The following is a 27,359-nucleotide window of genomic DNA, read 5'->3' on the forward strand; positions in this document are numbered from 1 at the left end:
GTTGGTAGCAGCATTGGACTCAGAGCCCAGGTCTTTTGAGATTCTCACCTTAGAAATCTTCCATGGCAGCTGGTTGTTCCCCTGGGTTGGCGATGGTGGGAGGAGATTGGGTGGGGGCCATCATTCTAATGTGGTTTGGTGGATAAGAGCATAGGTTTTGGAGAGCTTCTGACCTAGCTTCTGCCCTTTTGGGAAAATTACTTCCAATTTCTTTGACCTTGGTTTTGGGGTAATAACAAAACATCACTTACTGGATTGCTATATTACTAGGAGACAGGATAGGTATGGAAACTGGAGCACACAGTAATAGTCAAGATAATAAATATCACTTATGTTGAGCTTATAGTGTGATGTGTACTTTCTAGGCACTTTATATGTTTTAATTTAAATAATCCTCACAGCACCCAAATGAAGTTGGTACTGTTATTATCAACATTTCAATGATGAGGCAACTGAGTTATAGAGAGACTATGTGTGTTGCTCAAAGTTAGTCTGGTTGGTGAGCATAGAGGAGTATTATTTTAATTTTTTCTTTCTACTTGGTGGAGTTACATGTTGCAAGTAATTAAAATATAATTGAGGCTGGGCACCATGGCTCACATCTGTAATCCCAGCACTTTGGGAAGCTGAGGTGGGTGGGTTGCTTGAGGTCAGAAATTTGAGACCAGCCTGGCCAACATAGCAAAACATCTCTACTAAAAATACAAAAATTAGCTGGGCATGGTGGCACACGCACGCCTGTAATGCCAGCTACTTGGGAGGCTGAGACACAAGAATCCCTTGAAGTCAGGAGGCAGAGTTTGTAGTGAGCCGAGATCATGCCACTGCACTCCAGCCTGGGCGACAGAGGGAGACTCTGTCTCCAAAAAACAAACAAACAAAGAAATTCAGAGTTGAGACGCCCCTGACTGGTGGAGTGGATAGACCAGATAATACTGGGTAGCCCTCCTGGTCGTATCATCCACATTTAGTAAATGGTATATTTAAAAGTCATTCTGACTGTCTTCTTATGGCATTGGCTCTCTTTTATGACTTTATTTGGACTTCACACATATTCAAAGTGGACTGTAGCACATCTTCCTAGCCTGCATCAGGGCGAGAACCTCTCTCAGCTTCCCATCCCTCCAGCAGGAAATCACTGGGGAGCAGGTTGCACTGCAACCCTGGTGGCTTTCTTTCCCAGTATCAGGCCTCCAGAGGTTCTGTGCTAGTATGTCAGCCTCTCTAGAAGGAGTGTTTACCTAGTTCGTAGGTAATATTGAGGCTAAGTCTGGAGCCTAGAGTTGAAGCAGTATTTCTAAGCCTTTTTTTTTTTTTTTTTTTTTTTCGGGGTAGGGGCGGGTTTCTATTATTAGAAAATAATTCTACTGAGTTCCCCCTTTCCTTCCCATCCTTTAGACTGGGGAAAAAAATGGTATGCTCGAATACACCATTTCTAGATGCCCCACTCTCTGGCCTACTACCCTGCCTGATCTGTGTTTGCCTCTGATTATCTCTGGGAGGTATGAAGGTCTCTATCTCTAACCTTGCCTTGAAGCTTTTGGGTGTAAAGCTGAGATCTTAGCATCAAGGTATCAGCACTGAGACCATGAAGATCATCCTCATACTACGTCTGGGAAAACTGACACCTAGAGAGAGGAAGGAGCAGGTTCTCCAATGCCTTTTTGGCCTAAAGACAGTATAATGTAGTACAAGGAGTGAGCATACTCTATGGAACCCCAGAGATTGGAGTTGGGTCATGGACCTGTAACTAACTAGTTGGGCAACTTTGGCTTATCACTTGATCTTTTTGTACCTCAAACTGTAAAATGGGAGCAAGAATATTTACTTCCCAGGGCTATCATGAGGCTCAGATAAGATAGATTGAAAATATCTGGCACACTGTCTGACCCATATAGGTGCTCAGGAAATATTAATTCTTCTGTGTCTTGGGACACTGCTCTTTGTCCTTATCTTCACATAGGCCCTGGAACACTCACCCCTGTGCCCACAACTTTGGTGCTGGTTTGCCTTGTGTTTCATGAGTTTTGAGCATACTTGCATTCATCTCTTCCATGAAGACATAAGCTCCTTGAGGACAGGGGCCAGGTCTACCTTGACATCTGACACACACCGCAACATACTTCTGACCTATCAGAGTTGCCATAAAGAAGGGGTAGGACTTGGAAACTCTATAGAATTGAATTAGCTAGGACTCAGGTGTCTTGGTGCCTATTTGTGTCTGACTGTTTGTAGCAAGGAGGAGAAGTAGTTCTAGGCTGTCTGGATAACAGACCAAGGAAGCATGTGGCAATTAAGTTTCTTATTCAATCAGTAGATTTGGGTGAACTGAGAGGAGAAGGAAAATCAATTATAAGAGGGGAGTGGGTTCTTTTTCTCTCCCTCTGTTACCATCTTCCTTCTTGTCCTCCCGTTTCCTTCTACTCATGTGGGAAGCAGTGAGATTAAGGCCTATTCTTTAAGTATTAGAAAGAGACAGAGACCAGAACAGGGATTGAGAGACTGGAACAGAAAAAGAGATTTATAGAGAAGAGAGATGGAGATTTTATATATATATATATATCTCATATATATGATACTATATATACATATCATATATATACACATATATATATATCCTCTCTCTCTCTCTCTCTCTCCCCCTCTCCATACACATACACAAACACACACATATATATGACAGAGAACTTATAGGACCAGAGGGAAACTGGCGTAGAAAAGCTGTAGCACTCCCGGGTGGCGGGGCACATTTGGCCTTGGGGTGCATAAGAAATTGGGTCTTCCTAGCTCACAGAGCTGTAAAGCTTTCTGAGGAGTCCCAGGAGTCCCTCTCTCCCTCTGTCTCTACCAGGGCCTTTCTGGCCTCCTACTGTCCCAGTCTATGCCCAGCCTTGGGTGCCTCCAGGCAGGTGATGGTGCCATCCTTCTGCCTGGCTGCCTCTCATCATCGCATGTCCTTCCCAGGGCGAGGACATCCTAGACAGGAGCTCGGAGCTGATCTACACTGGGGAGATGGCCTGGATCTACCAGCCCTACGGCCGCAACCAGCAGCGGGTCTTCTTCCTGTTTGACCACCAGATGGTCCTCTGCAAGAAGGTAACCCTGCCCCCTTCTTCCCTGAGGGAGATGGGTACCTAATGGGGTACCGGACCCTCCTCTTCATCATCCCCAGGCTCCCAACAAAGTGGGCAAATACTGATGGGTGGAAAACAGACAGGAGATTTGCAGCAGTTCTGTATCAGGAGCACTAATGTGGCATGAATGTCACAGGCAGGGTTGGCTTGTGGGCAGTGAAAAACTCTGAAGTCGGTACATTTTGTCTTGGTATTTTTCTTACCCTTTGCCCTAATGACCCTGGGGTGCTCCTTCTCACTTTCTTCTACCCAGAGCTGCTGGTCTGCACCATTTGTTAAAAATATTGAAATATGTCTATCTTAGTTGGTAAATAGTAGTTTCCCTGAGCACTTTCCCTCATTTCCACTCTAATGGCTCTGGCCATGTGGCCCCTCCCTGCCCTGGGAACCAACAAGGAGCCTCCTACTTTTGCCTTGGCAGGTAGGTACCTTTGTAATATAGGAATTTTTTCCATGCCTCTACCTATTTCCTATACAAGGTGCACTGGTTCCCCACAACTCCCAACTGTGCTCTTCTCCACTCTTCTTTCTTTGTAATCCATTTGAGGAGAGGTCTTACTCTTGTCACTGACTCCTGGATAACTGTGAATGTTAGTTTCTTGGACTCTTCTCCTTGGTGAGGCTGGGAAAGGTGGCATATGTTCTAAGTGTCACTCCTCCTTATGGGATACTCTTCCCCCTACTTCCTCACTCATAGCAGAGTTCAGACCAGTTTTGGCTCCAGGGACTGATTGGGAAGAATTGGGGACCAGGGAAAGTAAAAATGGAGGAAGAAACCAGAATGCTTAGAGTGACGTTACAGATTCACCATCCTACCCTTGGCTCTTTTGCCATCATCCAGTCCCTTTGCCCTCTCCTTCACCCAGTAGTGAATGCCTCTGAAGAGGAGTGCTGAGTCACAAAATACCAGGGTAAATAGTGTTATATTTTTCTGGGCTGGATCATGAACCACATAATTGTTTTAAGCCCCCTGTCCTCTGTGTGTGTATGTGTGTGGCATATCTTGTATTGAATCTTTATCCATTTGCTTTGACAGTGGATTGAGGGGAAAAAAACCAAGCTTAGGTTCAGACTGCCTCAGTGTTTGGTGATAAGCTCTGAATGTCCACTCTGGAACCAATAGCCAGTCAGTTAATGGGGATAATAACTTACCTTAGTATGGAGCTGACCCTCAAACAGAGAACTTTTATGAATCTGAAACTCAGCCAAACACTAATGCTTCTTTTTAGCTTTCCCAACGCTTCTCAGGACTTTCATAAAATCAGGAGGTAGGATTTTTGAGGGTTAATTTAGGCAGCCATGGAAATTCTCAGCATATCAGCCATGTCATTAACAGTAATGTGCCTATTCTTCCCACTAAGGTGTTTACACTTAGAACAAGTAGCCATAGAGACAGTAAACAAATAGGAACCTGGCTTATTTTATAGTTCTGCACCCCCAGGCCCCATTAATTTTGGCATCTGTTAGCCAAAGCTGGGATTACTTTAACTAAAGTGTGAAACTAGGCTCTAGAAAGCAGTGGCTATAAGAGATAGACCAGGATTCAGAACATAAAACAATGAGTCAGAAGCCAAAAACAAAGGGGAAGAAACAAGATAAACAATGGGCTTAACTTAGAACCCAAGGGGCAGTGGGAGACCAAGATGGAGTAATGAGCCAAGTCTAAGCCACATATTGTGGGAGCCAATGATTAGGAAGAAACTAGAAGTCAAGTCAGGGCTGGGGATTCAAACCAGCCAAGCTGACAGGGTGGGGGAAGCATATAACAGGGATGATGAAAACAAGAGAAACTTCGAAGCAATCATAGCTTCCCACAGAAGGGAGCTTTCTTGTTTTTACAAGAACCATAGGCTTTCTTCCCAAGACACAGCCAGCCTAGAGTCTGGAGTATAAAGGCTACTAACTCCGTATACCTGGGTGTTCTTGACACTGTCTTCCCAGAACATGAGCAGTTATAGCCGAATTGTTCAAAGGCCGTTAAAACTACCTGATGTTGGGGGCGGAGCAAGATGGCCGAATAAGAAGAGCTCCAGTCTCCAACTCCCAGCGCGAGCAACACAGAAGACCAGTGATTTCCGCATTTTCAAATGAGGTACTGGGTTCATCTCACTAGGGAGTGCTGCACAATGAGTGCTGGTCAGCTGCTGCAGCCCAACCAGCGAGAGCTGAAGCAGGGCGAGGCATTGCCTCACCTGGGAAGCGCAAGGGGGAAGGGAATCTTTTCCTAGCCAGGGGAACTGAGACACACAACACCTGGAAAATCGGGTAACTCCCACCCCAATACTGCGCTTTAAGCAAACAGGCACACCAGGAGATTATATCCCACACATGGCCGGGAGGGTCCCACACCCATGGAGCTTCCCTCATTGCTAACACAGCAGTCTGCGATCTAACCACAAGGCAGCAGCGAGGCTGGGGGAGGGGCGCCCGCCATTGCTGAGGCTTAAGTAGGTAAACAAAGCCGCTGGGAAGCTCGAACTGGGTGGAGTTCAGAGCAGCTCAAGGAAGCCTGCCTGTCTCTGTAGACTCTACCTCTGGGGACAGGGCACAGCTAAACAACAACAACAACAACAAAAAGCAGCAGAAACCTCAGCAGACGCAAACGACTCTGTCTGACAGCTTTGAAGAGAGCAGTGGATCTCCCAACACGGAGGTTGAGATCTGAGAAGGGACAGACTGCCTGCTCAAGTGGGTCCCTGACCCCTGAGTAGCCTAACTGGGAGACATCCCCCGCTAGGGGCAGACTGACGCCCCACACCTCACACAGTGGAGAACAACCCTGAGAGGAAGCTTCCAAAGTAAGAATCAGACAGGTACACTCGCTGTTCAGCAATATTCTATCTTCTGCAACCTCTGCTGCTGATACCCAGTCAAAGAGGGTCTGGAGTGGACCTCAAGCAATCTCCAACAGACCTACAGCTGAGGGTCCTGAGTGTTAGAAGGAAAACTATCAAACAGGAAGGACACCTACACCAAAACCCCATCAGTACATCACCATCATCAAAGACCAGAGGTAGATAAAACCACAAAGATGGGGAAAAAGCAGGGCAGAAAAGCTGGAAATTCAAAAAATAAGAGCACATCTCCCCCTGCAAAGGAGCGCAGCTCATCATCAGCAATGGATCAAAGCTGGACGGAGAATGACTTTGACGAGATGAGAGAAGAAGGCTTCAGTCCATCAAACTTCTCAGAGCTAAAGGAGGAATTATGTACCCAGCACAAAGAAACTAAAAATCTCGAAAAAAGAGTGGAAGAATTGATATCTAGAATAATTAATGCAGAGAAGGTCATAAACGAAATGACAGAGATGAAAACCATGACACGAGAAATACATGACAAATGCACAAGCTTCAGTAACCGACTCGATCAACTGGAAGAAAGAGTATCAGCGATTGAGGATCAAATGAATGAAATGAAGCGAGAAGAGAAATCAGAAAAAAAAAAAAAGAAGAAAAAGAAATGAACAAAGCCTGCAAGAAGTATGGGATTATGTAAAAAGACCAAATCTACATCTGATTGGGGTGCCTGACAGTGAGGGGGAAAATGGAACCAAGTTGGAAAACACTCTTCAGGATATCATCCCGGAGAACTTCCCCAAACTAGTAGGGCAGGCCAACATTCAAATTCAGGAAATACAGAGAACGCCACAAAGATACTCCTCGAGAAGAGCAACTCCAAGACACATAATTACCAGATTCACCAATGTTGAAATGAAGGAAAACATCTTAAGGGCAGCCAGCGAGAAAGGTCGGGTTAACACAAAGGGAGGCCCATCAGACTAACAGCAGATCTCTCGGCAGAAGCTCTACAAGCCAGAAGAGAATGGGGGCCAATATTCAACATTCTTAAAGAAAAGAATTTTCAACCCAGAATTTCATATCCAGCTAAACTAAGTTTCATAAGTGAAGGAGAAATAAAATCCTTTACAGATAACCAAATGCTTAGAGATTTTGTCACCACCAGGCCTGCCTTACAAGAGACCCTGAAGGAAGCCCTAAACATGGAAAGGAACAACAAGTACCAGCCATTGCAAAAACATGCCAAAATGTAAAGACCATTGAGGCTAGGAAGAAACTGCATCAACTAATGAGCAAAATAACCAGTTAATATCATAATGGTAGGATCAAGTTCACACATAACAATATTAACCTTAAATGTAAATGGACTAAATGCTCCAATTAAAAGACACAGACTGGCAAACTGGATAAAGAGTCAAGACCCATCAGTCTGCTGTATTCAGGAGACCCATCTCACATGCAGAGACATACATAGGCTCAAAATAAAGGGATGGAGGAAGATCTACCAAGCAAATGGAGAACAAAAATAAGCAGGGGTTGCAATCCTAGTCTCTGATAAAACAGACTTTAAACCATCAAAGATCAAAAGAGACAAAGAAGGCCATTACATAATGGTAAAGGGATCAATTCAACAGGAAGAGCTAACCTAAATATATATGCACCCAATACAGGAGCACCCAGATTCATAAAGCAAGTCCTTAGAGACTTACAAAGAGACTTAGACTCCCATATAATAATAATGGGAGACTTCAACACCCCACTGTCAACATTAGACAGATCAACGAGACAAAAAGTTAACAAGGATATCCAGGAATTGAACTCATCTCTGCAGCAAGCAGACCTAATAGACATCTATAGAACTCTCCACCCCAAATCAACAGAATATACATTCTTCTCAGCACCACATCACACTTATTCCAAACTTGACCTCATAATTGGAAGTAAAGCACTCCTCAGCAAATGTAAAAGAACAGAAATTGTAACAAACTGTCTCTCAGACCACAGTACAATCAAACTAGAACTCAGGACTAAGAAACTCAATCAAAACCGCTCAACTACATGGAAACTGAACAACCTGCTCCTGAATGACTACTGGGTACATAATGACATGAAGGCAGAAATAAAGATGTTCTTTGAAACCAATGAGAACAAAGATACAACATACCAGAATCTCTGGGACACATTTAAAGCAGTGTGTAGAGGGAAATTTATAGCACTAAATGCCCACAAGAGAAAGCTGGAAAGATCTAAAATGGACACTCTAACATCACAATAAAAAGAACTGGGGAAGCAAGAGCAAACACATTCAAAAACTAGCAGAAGGCAAGAAATAACTAAGATCAGAGCAGAGCTGAAGGAGATAGAGACACAAAAAACCCTCCAAAAAATCAATGAATGCAGGAGTTGGTTTTTTCAAAAGATCAACAAAATTGACAGACCGCTAGCAAGACTAACAAAGAAAAAAGAGAGAAGAATCAAGTACACACAATAAAAAATGATAAAGGGGATATCACCACTGACCCCACAGAAATACAGACTACCATCAGAGAATACAATAAGCACCTCTACGCAAATAAACTAGAAAATCTAGAAGAAATGGATAATTTCCTGGACGCCTACACTCTTCCAAGACTAAACCAGGAAGAAATTGAATCCCTGAATAGACCAATAGCAGGCTCTGAAATTGAGGCAATAATTAATAGCCTACCAACCAAAAAAAGTCCAGGACCAGATGGATTCACAGCTGAATTCTACCAGAGGTACAAGGAGGTGCTGGTACCTTTCCTTCTGAAACTCTTCCAATGAATACAAAAAGAGAAAATCCTCCCTAACTCATTTTATGAGGCCAACATCATCCTGATACCAAAGCCTGGCAGAGACACAACAAAAAAAGAGAATTTTAGACCAATATCCCTGATGAACATCAATGCAAAAATCCTCAATAAAATACTGGCAAACCGGATTTAGCAGCACATCCAAAAGCTTATCCACCATGATCAAGTGGGCTTCATCCCTGGGATGCAAGGGTGGTTCAACATTCGCAAATCAATAAACGTAATCCAGCATATAAACAGAACCAAAGACAAAAACCACATGATTCTCTCAATAGATGCAGAAAAGGCCTTTGAGAAAATTCAACCGCTCTTCATGCTGAAAACACTCAATAAATTTGGTATTGATGGAACGTACCTCAAAATAATAAGAGCTATTTATGACAAACCCACAGCCAATATCATACTGAATGGGCAAACCTGGAAAAATTCCCTTTGAAAACTGGCACAAGACAGGGATGCCCTCTCTCACCATTCCTATTCAACATAGTGTTGGAAGATCTGGCTAGGGCAATCAGGCAGGAGAAAGAAATCAAGGGTATTCAGTTCGGAAAAGAAGAAGTCAAATTTTCCCTATTTGCAGATGACATGATTGTATATTTAGAAAACCCCATTGTCTCAGCCCCAAATCTCCTGAAGCTGATAAGCAACTTCAGCAAGTCTCAGGATACAAAATTAATGTGCAAAAATCACAAGCATTCTTATACACCATTAGTAGACAAACAGAGAGCCTAATCATGAATGAACATCCATTCACAATTGCTTCAAAGAGAATAAAATACTAGGAATCCAACTTACAAGGGATGTCAAGGACCTCTTCAAGGAGAACTACAAACCACTGCTCAGTGAAATCAAAGAGGACACAAACAAATGGAAGAACATATCATGCTCATGGATAGGAAGAATCAATGTTGTGAAAATGGCCATACTGCCCAAGGTTATTTGTAGATTGAATGCCACCCCCATCAAGCTACGAATGAGTTTCTTCACAGAATTGGAAAAAACTACTTTAAAGTTCATATGGAACCAAAAAAGAGCCCGCGTTGCCAAGACAATCCTAAGTCAAAAGGACAAAGCTGGAGGCATCATGCTACCTGATTTCAAACTATACTACAAGGCTACAGTAACCAAAACAGCATGGTACTGGTACCAAAACAGACATATAGACCAATGGAACAGAACAGAGTCCTCAGAAATAATACCACACATCTACAGATATCTGATCTTTGACAAACCTGAGAGAAACAAGAAATGGGGAAAGGATTCCCTATTTCATAAATGGTGCTGGGAAAATTGGCTAGCCATAAGTAGAAAGCTGAAACTGGATCCTTTCCTTACTCCTTATACGAAAATTAATTCAAGATGGATTAGAGAGTGAAATGTTAGACCTAATACCATAAAACCCCTAGAAGAAAACCTAGGTAGTACCATTCAGGACATAGGCATGGGCAAGGACTTCATGTCTAAAACACCAAAAGCAATGGCAGCAAAAGCCAAAATTGACAAATGGGATCTAATTAAACTAAAGAGCTTCTGCCCAGCAAAAGAAACTACCATCAGAGTGAACAGGCAACCTACAGAATGGGAGAAAATTTTTGCAATCTACTCATCTGACAAAGGGCTAATATCCAGAACCTACAAAGAACTCAAACAAATTTACAGGAAAAAAACCACCCCATCAAAAATTGAGCAAAGGATATGAGCAGACATTTCTCAAAAGAAGACATTCATACAGCCAACAGACACATGAAAAAATGCTGATCATCACTGGCCATCAGAGAAATGCAAATCAAAACCACAATGAGATACCATCTCACACCAGGTAGAATGGCAATCATTAAAAAGTCAGGAAACAACAGGTGCTGGAGAGGCTGTGGAGAAATAGGAACACTTTTACACTGTTGGTGGGATTGTAAACTACTTCAACCATTGTGGAAAACAGTGTGGCTATTCCTCAAGGATTTAGAACTAGAAACACCATTTGACCCGGTCATCGCATTACTGGGTATATACCCAAATGATTATAAATCATGCTGCTCTAAAGACACATGCACACGTATGTTTATTGCGGCACTATTCACAATAGCAAAGACTTGGAATCAACCCAAATGTCCATCTGTGACAGACTGGATTAAGAAAATGTGGCACATATACACCATGGAATACTATGCAGCCATAAAAAAGGATGAGTTTTTGTCCTTTGTAGGGACATGGATGCAGCTGGAAACCATCATTCTTCGCAAACTATCACAAGAAGAGAAAACCAAACACCGCATGTTCTCACTCATAGGTGGGAACTGAACAATGGGGTCACTTGGACTTGGGAAGGGGAACATCACACACCGGGGCCTATCATGGGGAGGGGGAGGGGTGGGGGATTGCACTGGGAGTTATATCTGATGTAAATGACGAGTTTATGGGTGCTGACGTGTTGATGGGTGCAGCACACCAACATGGCACAAGTATACATATGTAACAAACCTGCACGTTATGCACATGTACCCTAGAACTTAAAGTATCATTATAATTAAAAAAAAAAAAAAAACTACCTGATGTTTGTTTTGAAGATTTCCATTTGTTATCTACAGTAAACCTTTCCATTCAGCAAGTAGGGATAAACTTTTCAATAAATGATCATGGGGCCAAAAGAAGATATGCAAAGAGACAAGGTATTTTGTCTGCTGGGTTGTTTAGGGACCTTTGTCATTACTACAAAAGACTCTTTTCTTGAGATAGAGCTGGGAGGAATGAACTAGGCTTTGTGGAGGTGAAAATTCCTTTGACAAAGAGAATCCATGGAGGAAAGGAAGGGAATGTCTGGATTGGGCCAAGGTGACTGAGGCTGTCACTTCACTTACCTCAAGCACACAATTTAAATGGATATCTGAAAGTTCAGTAATCCTTTTTACTGGGAAGAAAGGAGGTGAGGATGCTAAATAATGAAATATGGCCACATTAAGCTTTCTGATGATCTCATATTTAAAAAGGAGGAAACAAAGACCCCTAGCAAGTGGCTAAATAATATATAATATTTTATATATGATATAATATTTAACAGGGGTGACAAAATAGTTTCATGAATCCTAGAATGAGTCAAAATTAATTTTTAAAAATGCTTAATTTTAATTATTTTTAAAGCTATGTTCAAATGAAGAAGAAAAAGTCTGACAACCCCCTATTTGAGGCAGATGGTTTGCTGATAACAGAAGAATATAAATTCCTTCTCTATCAAGGAAAAGAAGGCATAAACTTGATTCAAAGGGAATTGAAGCCCAAAGGATCTGAGGTTGTAAGAGAGTACTTTACTGCTCTGAATTCTTTCATTATGTAGATATTGAGCCCCTCTTCTGTGCCAACCACCTCTACTTTCATAGGTATTCTAGTCTAACAGAAGTTAAATATGATGTTATTTAAAAAATATACATCCCAGGGCACTGAAATAATTTGGAGATGTTCCAAGTGGAATTGCTGTAGGTCATCTTGACAGAATTATGGATTCTAGGAGATCTGTGAGAAGACTATAGATAGGAGAATGTACCAGTTTTCAAAGCAAAAATTGTATGTTCTAGAAAGTAGAGATCAACCATAAAATATTAGTGAACTAGCATTTATTGAGTGCTTCTATGATTCTGTTCTAAGATCTTCACACTTATTAACTCAATTTAATCCTCACAACAAATCTATGAGGTAGGTACTATTATTATTTCCATGTTAAGGATATCTAAAGTGAGACCTAGATAAGTTATATGATTCTCCCAAGATGAAATAGCTAATGAGTGATAGAGACAGGAATTAAATCCAGATAAGCTGGCTCCAGATTCCACATTGGTATTATTTATGTCATTATTACCGTTGAGCTTGTCAAAATTCTGTACTTGATTGTTAAACAGCCTGTGAACATTTAGAAAGAGATACAGTGGCCACAGCGGTCATCATTGGCTTTCTAAGAACAAGTCATATCCCATAAAACTCAGTTTATGTTTTGCCAGTAACTTAATTAGTTGATAGGAGGATTGCACAGGACAGAGAGTATCCTCCTGCATTTCAGATTTTCCCATGGTTTCCTTGCAGACAGAAGTCATATAAAGTGATAGATAAAGCATAAAGTTTGTAGTCAGACAATTCTGGGCTCAAATCCTGGTTTCAATACTCGATAACTATGTGATTTCAAGCAAGTGACTTTTTGCTTCTTGTACTTCCATTATATCAATTGTAAATGGTGATGATAACTATTCTACAGGATTGTCATGAAGATTAAATGGAATCAATACGTATAAAATGCCTGATAGAGTGCCTGGTACTCATTAATCTCATCTTAGCCTACCTCCAACAAAGAAATAGCCTTATAAAGTAGTGAGGTCCTTATCACGAGGCGTACCCAAATATGGGCTACATTATTCTGTGCCAAAGATAGTATAGTAAACATTGAAACACTGATCTCTTTCCATGATCATGTGGCCTCACCACCAAGTTCTCGTCCAACTCTTAAGATTCCCTTAATTCCCAGTCACTTATTCAAAAATGTGCCTGTTTTGTACATTGGGAATTGGGATTGACTAATCCACTCAGAGCAGTTTAAACAACTTATGCAGCTTGTAGCTTGTTTCAGAGAGAGAGAGAGAGAGAGAGAGAGAGAGAGAGAGAGAGAGAGAGAGAGAGAGAGCAAGAGAGCTCGTGGGCGTATGTGAAGGTACCTTTAAAATGGCAATTATAGTATGTGGGAAAGTCACCAGTGGCTTCTAATCATGTGACCCCTTCTTTAATTTTTGCTGTCACCACTCTTTTAACTTCTTTCAAAAAATCCAAATAAGACTCTGTTCTCTTTTTTCGTATTATCTATACTGTCTGTCTCTGCTCCTCTGTTTCATTACATTTTTATTTTAGTTTTTGATGTGTTTTATTATTTTCTTCCTGATGTAATTATTTGGGAAATTATTTTGATGCTTTGGGGAGATTTTTTTCTCTTTGACTATTTACTGTTGAAAGGAGCAGATCCCCTTTTCCTGCACCCTCTGTCCTATTGTGCCAGTCTGGACATGTGCTATTGTCCCATGTGTCATAACTGCTCTTTATTTCATTGCTTTCACCGCATTCAAGGGAATCAGAACTAAGCAGCATGTAATGATGTTGGGCAGAAGACTTCTGTTCAGGGAAGTTTCTGCATTTGGACAATTTCTTCTTGCACTGAAGGGTCAGACTTGGAGGATGAGCTATTTGGGACAGTTTATAAATTCAATAATAGCAATAGAGATGGGGCTGGAGCAGAAAGAAGAAGGGGATTTGAAACCAGAACTCCTGGGTACTTATCTTTACTCTGTCTCTTACTAACTTTTCTAACCATGGGCCAATTCTTTAACTTTGTCCTTATCATTCTCAATGTCAAATCAGGCTGATGATAGAAGTCATCTCAAGAGGCTTTGGGAGAGAACCACCTGAGGTAGTGGGGAGCAGTGGAGTATAGGGTTAAGTGCATGGATGCTAGGGCCAGACTAGAGGGCAATCTCCTTTCTCCTGTGAGCTATATGACCTTGGGCAAACTTTCTGTGCTTATAATTATGCCCTTGTTTGCAAAATGGGAATGACAGTTTATCTACAAGGAAGGGAGGTTGTGAGGGTTAAATGAGACAATGCAGGTGTAGTGCCTGGCACATAGTAAGTACTTAGTGAATGTTAGCTATTAATACTATTACTATATATGCAGTGTTACTAATAATTCGTTCAGTACTTTTTTATTTAGAGGCAATATAGCACATTGTAAACAAAAGCAGAGATTTTGGAGCTGGACAGCCTGAACCCAAAGCCAAGCTCTGCCATGTAGTATCTTTTATTCCCGGAAAATTTTCAGTTTTTTCTTCCAATTTTTATTTTAGCTTTAGGGGCTGCATATTCAAATTTGTTATGTGGGTAAATTGCATCTTACTGGGTTTTGGTTCACAAATGATTTCATCATGCAGGTAATGAACATAGTACCGATAGGCGGTTTTTTATTCCCACCCTCCTCCCACCTTCCACCATCAAGTAAGCCCCAGTGTCTGTTGTTTCCTTCTTTGTGTCCCTGTGTACTCAATATTTAGCTCCCTCTTGTAAGTGAGAACATGTGGTATTTGGTTTTCTGTTCCTGTGTTAATTTGCTTAGGATAATGGCCTCCAGTTCCATCCATGTTGTTGCAAAAGGCATGATTTCATTTATTTTGATGGCTTTGTGGTATTTCATGGTGTACATGTACCACATTTTCTTTATCCAGTCTATCATTGGTCATCATCTAGGCTGACTCCATGTATTTGTTATTGTGAAACGTGCTGCAATGAACATACACATGCATGTGTCTTTGTGGTAGAACGATTTGTATTCCTTTGGGTACATACCCAGTAATGGGATTGCTAGGTCAAAAGGTAGTTCTTTTTTAAGTTATTTGAGAAATATCCAAACTGCTTTCTATCATGGCTGAACTAATTTACATTCCCATCAGCAGTGTATAAGCATTCTATTCCTGAGAAAGCTTCTTAGCTTCTCTATGTCTATAGTTCCTCATCAGATGGGGTTATAACAGTACCTACCTTGGAGGATTATTTAAGTTAATAAATACAGAGCATTTAGGACAGCACCTGGTACATAATATATGCTATTTAAGGGGTCACTGTTGCTGTTATTGTTGTTGTTATTTTGTTGTAATTATTAAGCATGCATTCTAGGATGCTGGAATATAGTAGTGAGAGAAATAAATCCAGTCCAAGCCCCATGTACCTTCCCCAGGATCTGAAGAGAAAAGGCTAGAGAAGAGTAACTAGTGTCCCCTCTATAAAGGGGCAGGGAGGACCTTATTTACAAACAAATGAAGCAGGCTACAATCCTGAACAGTTACATTCCCCAGATTGCAGCATCTATCATTTGTAGAGAATATCCTGCAACGTCTTACTAAACCCCAGGCATACCCAGTGAGGCCAAATTGAAATAGCTTCCAGCTGTTCAGTTATGTAGCATCAGGGACAGAGTAGACTTGTTGCTGGAGCCACAGACTAGGACCACAGCCTGAGTGTCTGTCTGCAGATTGCCAGGATCCTCCTGGGGAGGAACTAGCTCCCTTAATGTCTCCCAATTCAGACGAGCACAAGGAAAAAAGAGGAAGGCTGGCATTTTATTGGAAATGATAAACTTCATTAGGCAGGAAAGTTGTGATGATCCAAGTAGCATCTGTTTTGAGCACCTGCTTACCATGTCCCTGGGAAGGCACTCAGACTACCATTAACAAGTGGCATATAGGAAGCCTGGTTCCAATAGGACCACAGGCAACCAGGGTTCAAGAGGACTTTGTCCCCTTGCCATGTGCAGAGGACAGCCAGAGGAAACTCCGGGGCTTTGTCAGCTGTTCTTCTCTGGACAACCTCTGAGTGAAACAAGACCAAAGAAGATAGAGTGCTGGGCACAGCCTTAATGGGCAGGCAAACTAAAAGCTGTGAGGAGCACGGTGGCTAAGTGTCAAGTGTGTAGTATGTCAGGGCCTTCACAATTGGTGTTAGAATTTGGAGAAGGGGAGCCACAACAGCTTGAGCAGTCAGGGAGTTTCTTTGAGAAAGAAGAATGTGTAAGTTTGACCTCTAAGGCTAAAATTAGAATAGGAAGCCTGGTTGGCCCAGAGAGCAGATATTAGTGTGACCCCAAATATATATCTGTTATTTTGGTGACAAATACCATTTGACAAATACCACCGTGTCCTGAAAGGATGTATAGAATTTCCAGGGACAGTGGGGCAGCTATGTAAATTGACAAAATATTCAGAGTTACCATTGCTTTGACTTATTTTTACTCACAATATTTTAATTATTTGGAAAGTCTGAATGAGCTAAAGGAGGTAGTGAGATGTTTTTTCTTTTAAGTTTATCAAAAGAGGGTTTTAAGGGCTATGAAACACTGGCCCAGGAGCAAGAAAGCTCAGGGCTGTATTTGGTGGACAAGTCTGGCCTCATGTCCTGGAAATGACATGTTTATATTAGAGCTTTGTAGCTATTTTACAGAGTAAGGAAAACTGTCTTCATTTCTTAGTTGTGGAAATTGGGGCTCAGAGAGGTTAACTGGCTTGTCCGTAACCATACAGCTGATAGGTTAAGCAGCAAGGCATCAAACTCAGGGTTTCAGACTCTACATCATGCTCTTTCTTTTGTTCCATGCTGCTTACTGCTTATAGTCTTAGCTACTCTTTCTGATTGGAATTCCTGAACTGGTAAGTCATTCTTAATTATTCCTATCACATCTCTACATTTGGCTTATGACTAATCTAGTGCCTGAAAACCCACATTTAACCATCTAGGGGACCAGGGAGAACAGGCAAAGGAATAATTTTAGTAACACATCTCTCTAGTCATGTTTCCCCACCACAGAAGCAGAAATTCACTCTAGCTTCTTGTCATCCTTAAATATCTAAAGAAACAATAGGAGGTTCAATTGATGCTTTTAATGTAGCTCCAAGATCATGCATATTCTTTCTATTTTTGGGAACTAGCAAAGGTGTTGAAAGCTCTCAATGACTATGACACACCAACTCAGAATGGGGGCGGAGTGGAAGGAGGCTGCGGACTAAAGTTAGCAACAAGGAAGTTGAGGCTGCCTGTTTTAGGCAATGTGGTCCAGAGAGAATGTGTGGTTCAGATCTGGCTTTCCAGGTTTGTATGTATTATATTATGTATAGTAAGGCACAATTCAAACCTTTCTGAGATCAAGATAAATTACATTCATATATTCTCCCTAGCTTGTCCTGGTTTTTTACTTAGATTAGCCTGATAGGGCCCACTTTTTATACATGTGTCTCAAAAAGTGTTCCTGAGAATTGTGGAAGTCAGCGTATGGGAACCACTCTATCCTTTTGGCAAGGATTGAGCTTGTGCACACTGAACATGGTAAAAGGAACCCAGGTTCTGAAATAGGCTTGGGACAACACTGGCCCTCTCTGTATAGCTGAACTCTTCCTCTCCTATGAACTTGATCCTGGGGACAACCAATAGATCAGAATCCATCTATATTCTTTTCTTATTTATATGAAGTCATTATAGGAGGAAAAAAAGCAACATGATTGTTATTTTTTCAAAAGCAATTCAATGACATCTGTATTTTCCAGCCTGGGCCTTTGAGGTTGACAGAGCTATGCTGGGAATCCTGCAAGGTAGCCTTTCCCAGCCCAACTGAAAATCTCAGTGTACTGCACAGTGTGAAGAGTTAGGATTGGGAATGTAAGTGGCCAAAAGAAGATCCTTCATAGGGAGCACACAGCTGAGAAGTGAGTCAAGTAAGGCAATTCAGTAGAATGGGAATGGTTTAATTGAACTGTAAAATGCTAATAAAAATTAATGAGCATTTCTGACTCTGTCCAGCTGACTGAAAGAGCAGATAAAGCAGAGAGGAGGGAGAGTTGGCCTGAAGACATCTGTCAGGACAGGGCTTATAGGGGCCTTCCTCAGCCTGACTCAGCCATACCACATCTCCCAGCAGGGGATATGTTATCAGAGGAGGCTGAGGGCAGCACCAAGAAGAGGAAGGGCTGAAAGGCCACTTCAAGATATTTATAAGATCTGACATTCCATAGGCCTATATGTCATTTCATCCGTCTCTCTGTTTTCTTTTTTAACTTATTAAATATTTCACATTCAAAAAGATATAAAAATAATATAATGAGTATCCACATGCTTACTATCCACCTTAAGAAATAATTCATTACAAATAGTTTTCCTTCCCACCCTCTCTTCTGCTTCTTTTTCTTCTCCTTCCTCTCTTGCCCCTCCCCATTTTTTGCTCTGTACTGTCTGGAATTTGGTATATATCATTGTCACATATTTCTTTATAATTTTCTACATACGTATGTGTCTTTAAACATTATGTGGCATTGTATTTTATGTTTTTCAAGGGAACAGATATAGATGAGGTAAAACTATATAGAAAGGAAACCATGGAAATGATGAACATAGGATTTAGGATGGAAGATGCCTTGGATTAGTGGCAGATTCACCAGTGCTTTATATTATTAAAATAAGTAAGTAAATGAATAAATAGAGAAATAAAAATGCCATGCATGAACCAATTATGAGTGTTTCATGGACTAGGGTTAGGATTAATACAATTTTGTATATATGAGAGCAAAACAGCAATAACAAATAGGCAACATACTGTTTGTGTCCATCTACAACTTCTGTTTTTCTCCGTAAGATTTGTGACATTCATCTGTGTTGATGTGTGAACTTCTTTATTTACTTTTACCTCCATTTCTCTTGTCAGACTGGGCCTTTTCTAAAAATCCGCAGAGTGCTAAGTGTTAGACCCTCCCTAGGTAATCCTTTGCCAGCAGTCTGTGGCCTCCTAGCTACTCTTACCACTCAGTCCTCCTCTGATGTTCAGGTCTCACTGGCCTGCACAGATATTTGAACACACTCTAGGCAACCAGCCAGCTCATTTCATACCTCTGGTGGGCTTGCTGATGTTTTAGAAAAGGAGATTCCCTTGCTAGCTGTGTTTGTGTGACTTACTGTTTCCTACTTCCTATCAGCAGACTTGCACACACGTCCAAGGATTGATTCTGGTGTCTGAAATGATCTTTCAAGGTGAGACAGAGGCTTTTTCTTTGGGCATCTAATTAACCAACCTGTCAATGTCAGACTGCTAATATAACCTGGCCAAATTTAGAACAAACAAACCCCCATTGCTACTGCAAAATGGTGACAGTGTTAGCATTCTGCTGTGCCTATGTGCCAACTCTTCTAGTACTCACCCTGCACATACCTTCAAGAAACCTCTCCTTCCCATCTAGGACCTAATCCGGAGAGACATCCTGTACTACAAAGGCCGCATTGACATGGATAAATATGAGGTAGTTGACATTGAGGATGGCAGAGATGATGACTTTAATGTCAGCATGAAGAATGCCTTCAAGCTTCACAACAAGGAGACTGAGGAGATACATCTCTTCTTTGCCAAGAAGCTGGAGGAAAAAATACGCTGGCTCAGGGCTTTCAGAGAAGAGAGGAAAATGGTACAGGAAGATGAAAAAATCGGTAAGTGACCTGAGGGTAGAAAGAAGAATATGGCTATGAAGAACATAGGAGGTTTGAATTGGTTTCCATTTTCCTGGAGTCAGAGGGAAGATTTCTGTTGTGAACTGACTTAAGCTACTTTGGTGGTTCCTTATTATTAGGTTGTTTTTGGTAAGTACTAATAGCTTCCATTAGTCAGTGGTAGGTTGTCCTCCCCTACTAGCTAAGGATATCACACTGAAAGCTGGCCTCAGGCTTGATTGTCCCAAACATACATTTATTAGCAAATAAACAAAAATCAGTTACACTACCTGTTCTGTAATCTTCATAAAGCCTCAGCTCTCTGTCATTAGGTATATAGTTTGTACTCCTGATTAGGATACTTCAGATGTTAACTAAATCCCCCTAGACTATAGATTAAAATAATATGCACATACACATCACACTTTCTGTGTGGAAGTATTTAAAGTAAACTATAGAAAATATAACAGGACCTAAAACCATGACCATTTTCATGATTTCGAATCACACTGAAATATACTTTTTTTGCCTTACAATAAATTGTTTCTCTTTTCCAGAAGGGATATAGATAGTAGAGATATTTTTCATGCTGCTCCCAACTGTGGGATTTAGATGCCATTGGTTATAGCTTTGTGACTTATAAAGTACTGTCTGGTCTCTTGCTCATGGTCCTGCCTTTCTGTCATAAAAAATACCAAGCAACCAGACTTGTTAATTCCCTGAGAAGACATACAGTTTCTGACTTTGCCTCATTGCTTATGGGAGTGAAATTGTACTTTAAAATGCCTGTGTGCTCAAGTTTGTGGAAATCGTCTCTAGAAAAATGGGCCTACTCATTGAATCCTGGTACAAAAGGGTTCTCTTATCCTTCCATGTTGGTGATTGAAATTGTCCAGAGGTAAGAAAGGATGGTCAGAAAGACAAATCTAACTCCAGTCTTCTCCTCAGAACTTGGGTAGAGTGCACATTAATAACTCACTTTGAGTCTCATTGGAATCAGATTGCTTCTAGTATGTGGACACTGCATTGGGACATGATGTGGAGTGGTATATAAATGTTGCTGGCTACTTCTGTCAATGGCAAGCAGCAGCAGCCACTGACCGTGCCTAGGCTGTTAGAGTTATTAAAGGAATGGTCTTAGTATTCAGACCCTGAATCAATTAGACGGTCCCTGCCATTCCCATTGGCTCTAACACAATGTCTCCCACACAATGCCGTAATAAACCTGTGACTTTAACTATCTGCTTCTAATAGAAAAGCTTCCAGAAATTACTTTCTAAACAGGCATGTGTTCATCTTTAAAAATATTGAGGGGTTTTTTTGGTTTGATAATAGTAAATCACTTCCATTGTAGGAAATTTGGAGAAAAAACAACAGAAAAATACAAGAAAAAAGTAAAAATCACACATCAACATACTCAGTAATGACTTTCATAAACATTTTGATATATATTTCCAGCCTTTTTTATGTGTCTAATTAGAAAAACCAAGGTGACTGAATCTTTTTTTCTTTCTCTCCCCATACCTGCCTCTCTATGGTGGATAGATATAATTTTGTATCCTCATTTTCACTCATCATTATTAGCATTTCTATCAAATCATTTCATATTTTTAATCATTATTTTATGAGGGTCATATAGTTTTATCATAGCTTTTTAAAATTTTTACTTTTTAATTATAAAATTAATGTATGACCATTATAACCATTTAAACAAATATAGACATATATAAAGAAAACTTAGCATTCTTTTCCCTTCTCTGTCACTTCCATACTGAATGAAATAACCAGTGTTAAGAGTTCAATATTCCCCTTTCCATACTTTTCTCATGCCCATATAAACATATACAAACGTAATACTTTTATATAAAAATTATATATATTACCTTGTAAGTTGCTTTTTTAACTTAATTTATCATAAGTAACTCCCCAGATAAATAATATAGAATCTAACTATAACCCCTTGTATCATTTAGGGTTCAACCAAAGAGACATAACCCATAGGAGATATATCATACCACTGCTGAAAATTTTATTACAAGGAATTGACTTATGTGATTGTGAATGTTGGCTAAGTGGCTCAGAATTCCATAGAGCAGGCAGTCAGAAATGGAGGATCATAGGCAGGCTCAAACCCATGGACAGAGGCCAAAGCTGTCATCTACAGGCAGTCAGGAAGAGAAGATCATGAGAAGGATGAAATGGCACAGACATGGGCTAAAGCTGTGGTGCACAGGTAGAATTTCTGCCCTTTCTGTGGGAGACCTAAACTCTACTTTTAAGGTCTTGCAACAGATTCAGTCAGGTCCATCCAGATTATCTAGGATATTCTCCCTTATATAAAGTCAACTGATTAGGGCCTGTATTAGTCCCTTTTCACAGCGCTATAAATAACTACCTGAGACTGGGTAATTTATGAAGAAAAGAAGTTTAATTGATTCACAGTTCTGCAGGCTTCACAAGAAGCATCACTGGGAGGCCTCAGGAAGCTTAGAATCATAGCAGAAGGCAAAGGGGAAGCAAGCATCTTCTTCACATAGTGGCAGGAGAAAGAGTGAGAGAGCAAGGGGGAAGTGCCACATACTTTTAAACCATCAGATCTCGTGAGAACTCACCCACTATAATGAGAACAGTGTGGGAGAAATTCCCCCCATGAGCCAATCACCTCCCACCAGGCCCCTCCCCCAACACATGGGGATTACCATTCCACATGAGATTTGGGTGGGAACACAGAGCCAAACCATATCAGGGGCTTTGATTACATCTGTAAAATATCTTCATAGCAACACCTATATTAGTGAGGACTATAGTCTAGTCAAATGGGCATATCAATAAATTCATCACACTTTTCTTATAAACAGCTGTATAACATTCCATAATATTATGTAGTAACCACAGTCATCTCTTGGTATGCATGGTATATTGGTTCCAGGACTCCTGTGGATATCAAAAGCCATGGATGCTCAAATCCCTTATATAAAATTATATAGTATTTACATATAACCTATGTACATCCTCCATATACTTTCAGTCATTTCTAGATTATTTATAATACTTAATACAATGTTAAGTATTATGTATGTAATGCTATATAAATAATTGTTATACTGTATTGTTTAGGGAATAAAGACAAGGCAAAAATCCATATGTGTTTAGTACAGAAGCAACCAGCCGCTTTTTTCTGCTTATTTTTGATCCATAGTTGATTGAATCCAGATGTGGAACCCATGGTTACAGAGGACTGACTGTTCTTTTTTTGCTAGACATTCATTTTATATTTAGCTTTATTTCCCACTACAGATATTGCTGTAATAAATATCCATGTACATATCTCATTGTTACTTATTTGTGCTTTTATTCCTGTAGGATAGATACCCTAAAGTGGAATGACTGAATGTTAGGATGTGAACAGTTTTAATACATACTTACATATTAAATTCTGAAAGATTTGTAGAATCTATACTCCTAGCATAATTTTATGAGTACCCACTTCCCCATACCCTCACCAGGACTGGATAGCATCTGTTTGTTTCAGTTTGCCATTTCTCAATTAGTAAATTGAAAAAAAGTGTTGGAACCTTTTTTTTTTTTCATGTGCTTAATGGCTATTTTCATTTCTTTTGTGAATTGCCTCATACACTTTACTCATTTGTAGTTTTTGTCATTCTTTTAAAATAAATTTGGAAGGACTCTTTATTGGGGATGTGACACTTTGTCGGTCATGAATTTCACATTTACACCAGTCTGTTTTTTGTCTTTTGAGTTTGTTTGTATTGCCTACTTCTATAAATATTTAACTTTTTACTTTGAAAAAAATGTATCTATTATTCCTTTTTTGGCTCCTAGTTTCATCGTGCTTAAGATCTCTTGCCATCAAAACTATAAAATTTCCTAATTAAAAATATACTTTTGGTTTATTTTTAGAACTGTAATCCATCTGGAATTTACATTTTCATATGGCATGAGGAAGGGGGTCTCATTTTTTTCTTCCAGGTGGATATCTAGTTGCATCTGCATCATTTATTAAATAAATCATTTATTTTTCACACAATTTAAATGCCATTTTTGATATATAGTAACTCTGAATATATACTTAGATGTGTCTTTAAACTTTCTATTCTGTTCCACTCTTCTGTTTGTCACTTCTTGTATCGAGACTATACTGTTTTAATTGCAGTATATTGAGAAAGTTTTAATGCCTCGTACAATCAATTCTTATTCACTCTTCTTTTATCATTGTTTCTTAGCAGTTCTTAGATGTTTATTCATTGATATGAATATCAAATTTATTTATTCTAGGTTTAAAAACACTGCCATAAAAACTGGCATAAAAAGCCCATTTGGATTCTGATTGGCATTATATTAAATTTGTTAATATGTAAAGGCTTGGCATTGTTATTAAGTTTTCACATTTGAGAACAAGGCTCTGCTCTTCTTTCATCAAAGTCTTGTTCTGTATGCTTCAGGAAAACGGTAGAGTTTTCTTTAGACTGTACATTTCTGCCTCTTTGTATGTTACTTTTGATAATTTCTATTTTTCTGAGAAATTGTTCATTTTCTCTGGATTTTTAATTTAATGCTATATATCTACACATAATATTTTCTAATTATTATATCTTCCATAATTGTGGTTATCTCTCTTCTTTTTCATTCATAATATTTCATATATTTTTATTTTCTCACTTTAATCTTTTAATCAGGCTTATCAGGGAGAATTGATCTTTTTATGTATATATAATCATTATACATATTTTTAAGGTACATGTGATATTTTGATACCTGTATATGATGTGTAATGATCAAATCAGGGTAATTGCAATATCCATCACCTCAAATTCTCATCTTTTCTTTGTGTTGGGAACATTCCAAAATTTTTTTTAGCTGTTTTGAGATATACAATAAATTATTGTTAACTCTAATTTCCCTACTGTTCTATCAAAAACTAAATCTTATTCCTTCTAACTGTGTTTTTGTATCTATTAACCAGCCCCTCTCCATTGACCTGAGCCTTTCCTTCTGATCCACTGATAATCACCATTCCACTCTCTATCTTTATGAAATCTATTAGGGGAAATTCAGCCCCTGATGTTTCAACATGGGTCCTTTTCTATTTTCCCTAAGTGTCAGCTGGTCTGGGAAATAAAGGGAAAGAGCACAAAAGAGAGAAATTTTAAAGCTGGATGTCTGGGGGAGACATCACATGTCAGCAGGTTCTGTGATGCCCCCTGAGCTGTAAAACAAGCAAGTTTTATTAGCAATTTTCAAAGGGGAGGGGGTGTACAAATAGGGTGTGGGTCACAGAGATCACATGCTTTAAGGGCAACAAAAGATCACAAGGCAGAATGTTAAGGCGAGATCACAAGGTCAGGGTGAAACTAGAATCACGAATGAACTTCCATGTCCCACTGTGCATGCACTGTCATTGATAAACATCTTAACAGGGTTCAAGAGCAGAGAACCAGTCTGACTAGAATTCGCCAGGCTGGAATTTCCTAATCTTAGCAAGCCTGGGGGTGCTGCAGGAGACTAGGGCGTGTTTCATTCCTATCTACACCTGCATAAAGCAGACACTCCCAGGGTGGCCATTTTAGAGGCCATGCCCTGGGAATGCATTCTTTTCCCAGGACTGTTAATTATTAATATTCCTTACTGGGGAAATAACTCAGTGATATTTCTCTTGCCCGTTTTCAGTAAAAAGAGAAATATGGCTCTGTCCTGCCCGGCCCACAGGCAGCCAGACTTTAAGGTTATCTCCTTTGTTCCCTGAAAATTGCTGTTATCCTGTTCTTAAGGTGCCTACATTTCATATTGTTCAAACACACATGCTCTACAAACAATTTGGGCAGTTAACGCAATCATCACAGGGTCCTGAGGCGACATACATCCTCAGCTTGCAAAGATGACAGCATTGAGAGATTGAAGACAGGCATAGGAAATCACGAGAGTACTGATTAGGGAAGTGATAAATGTCCATGAAATCTTCACAATTTATGTTCAGAGATTGCAGTAAAGACAGGTGTAAGAAATTATAAAAGTATTAATTTGGGGAACTAATAAATGTCCATGAAATCTTCACAATTTATGTTCTTCTGCCATGGCTTCAGCCAGTTCCTTCATTCAGGGTCCCTGACTTCCTGCAACATCTCTCCGTTTCTTTTTATATAAATGTGCCATGGCAATGAAGGCTTGTTTGTTCTCTCGATTTTGACGCAGGATTCTTTGACTGGTCTGGCACACTAAAGATGAGCCAATTAAACAAAGAAACATAATTCCAAAATTTATTACAGTGGAGCCCCCAGTAGACTTAATCCAAGTTGTGGACTTTAGTCCAGAAAGGTTTTCTGCCAACTGATCTAACGCCTCAACTCCAGGCACAATGGATAAATGATCTTGAGAGGCTTCAAAAATTTGTTTTTTTTTTTTTTTTTTTTTAATTTAGTTCTGTCCAATGATAAATTATCTTCCCTACCCAGAAGGTGTCCTTTGACCATTTCCCATGAATGATCAGTCTCGTTGTAGGAATACAGGATGATACGGAAATCCGAAGTATTCCAATCACACTGCATTTGCATGCAATATTGGAGACTCACTACTTGATCTCCAAGCCAAATAACAGACTGTCTTAAATCATTAATTTGATTAGCCAATTTTTGATCAATGCTTTGTTGAGAATTCCACCTTTGGGTGGAATTGGCTTGCCAATCATTAACAAAATGAGCTGTTTGAATAGATTGATGTAACGCCATTCCAGCAGTGGTGGCCATTGCAGTGACTATAATTAGGCCATGATCACAGCAATTAAAGTGAAAACAAATCTCTTAGATCTTTTTAGAATTCGCTGTAACACTTCATTAATTAAATGTATTGAGGGGGAGGATTCCCAAGGTCTGGGCAAGGTTACCAGAATCCAGATTCCTTCTCAAGCTCGAACCAACATTACACTTTTCCTGGAGTCAAAATGGGAGTTAATACAAGTGTATAAATGACAATGCATTGGACAGTTTGATTATTTGTCCAAATTTTGATACTTCCCACTAACAGCATGTAAGGAGACTTAAGACAACTCTGTATGGGAACAGTCAGTTTAGAGGTAAGTGAAACAATGTCTGGATCTACGTTGATACTGAGAGAGGGGGATGGTAGCGGGGACACAGACAGAATAGTTTCCCTTTCCCATACTCGCAGCCCAGACATGGCAATAGGCAATTTCCAAAGTTCTGGGTGTTTTGGGCTCAGAATGAGGAGTATCATATGAGGCCTCAAGGGGGGAGGAAGTAATGCTTTTATCTTCCCATTTTAAAGGAAAGAATGAGCTGAACCTCCTGTGCAAAGTAGAATGATGATTCTCGTTCTCCCAATAAGAAATAAAATAAGTAGCCTCCAGGCATTTCCTTCCTCCAGAGGAACAATTGTTTTTTAAATAGCCCTTTGGTGCCCAGTCTATTACTAAACCATATGAGTCATTTTTCGATATTACCGCATGTGAGTTAGCACAGTCGTCCCAAATTAAGGTTTAGATGGGCCCTCAAAATTTTTAGGGCATGGTTTTCCTGCAGGCTTATATT

General features: G+C 40.0%; 1 protein-coding gene across 4 annotated transcripts in view; it reads left to right on the forward strand.

Annotated features, from left to right (window-relative positions):
* Positions 1-27,359, forward strand: part of ARHGEF9 (Cdc42 guanine nucleotide exchange factor 9) — a 130,794-nt gene that overhangs the window by 85,075 nt on the left and 18,360 nt on the right. For all 4 annotated transcript variants that reach the window (XM_010372291.2, XM_030934403.1, XM_010372292.2 and 1 more), the window contains 2 exons: positions 2,965-3,096; positions 19,554-19,797. In XM_010372291.2, the coding sequence (XP_010370593.1) occupies positions 2,965-3,096; positions 19,554-19,797 (376 nt within the window). The remainder of the gene's footprint in view (positions 1-2,964; positions 3,097-19,553; positions 19,798-27,359) is intronic.

Source organism: Rhinopithecus roxellana, chromosome 7 (assembly GCF_007565055.1).
Source record: "Rhinopithecus roxellana isolate Shanxi Qingling chromosome 7, ASM756505v1, whole genome shotgun sequence".
Classification (NCBI taxonomy): domain Eukaryota; kingdom Metazoa; phylum Chordata; class Mammalia; order Primates; family Cercopithecidae; genus Rhinopithecus; species Rhinopithecus roxellana.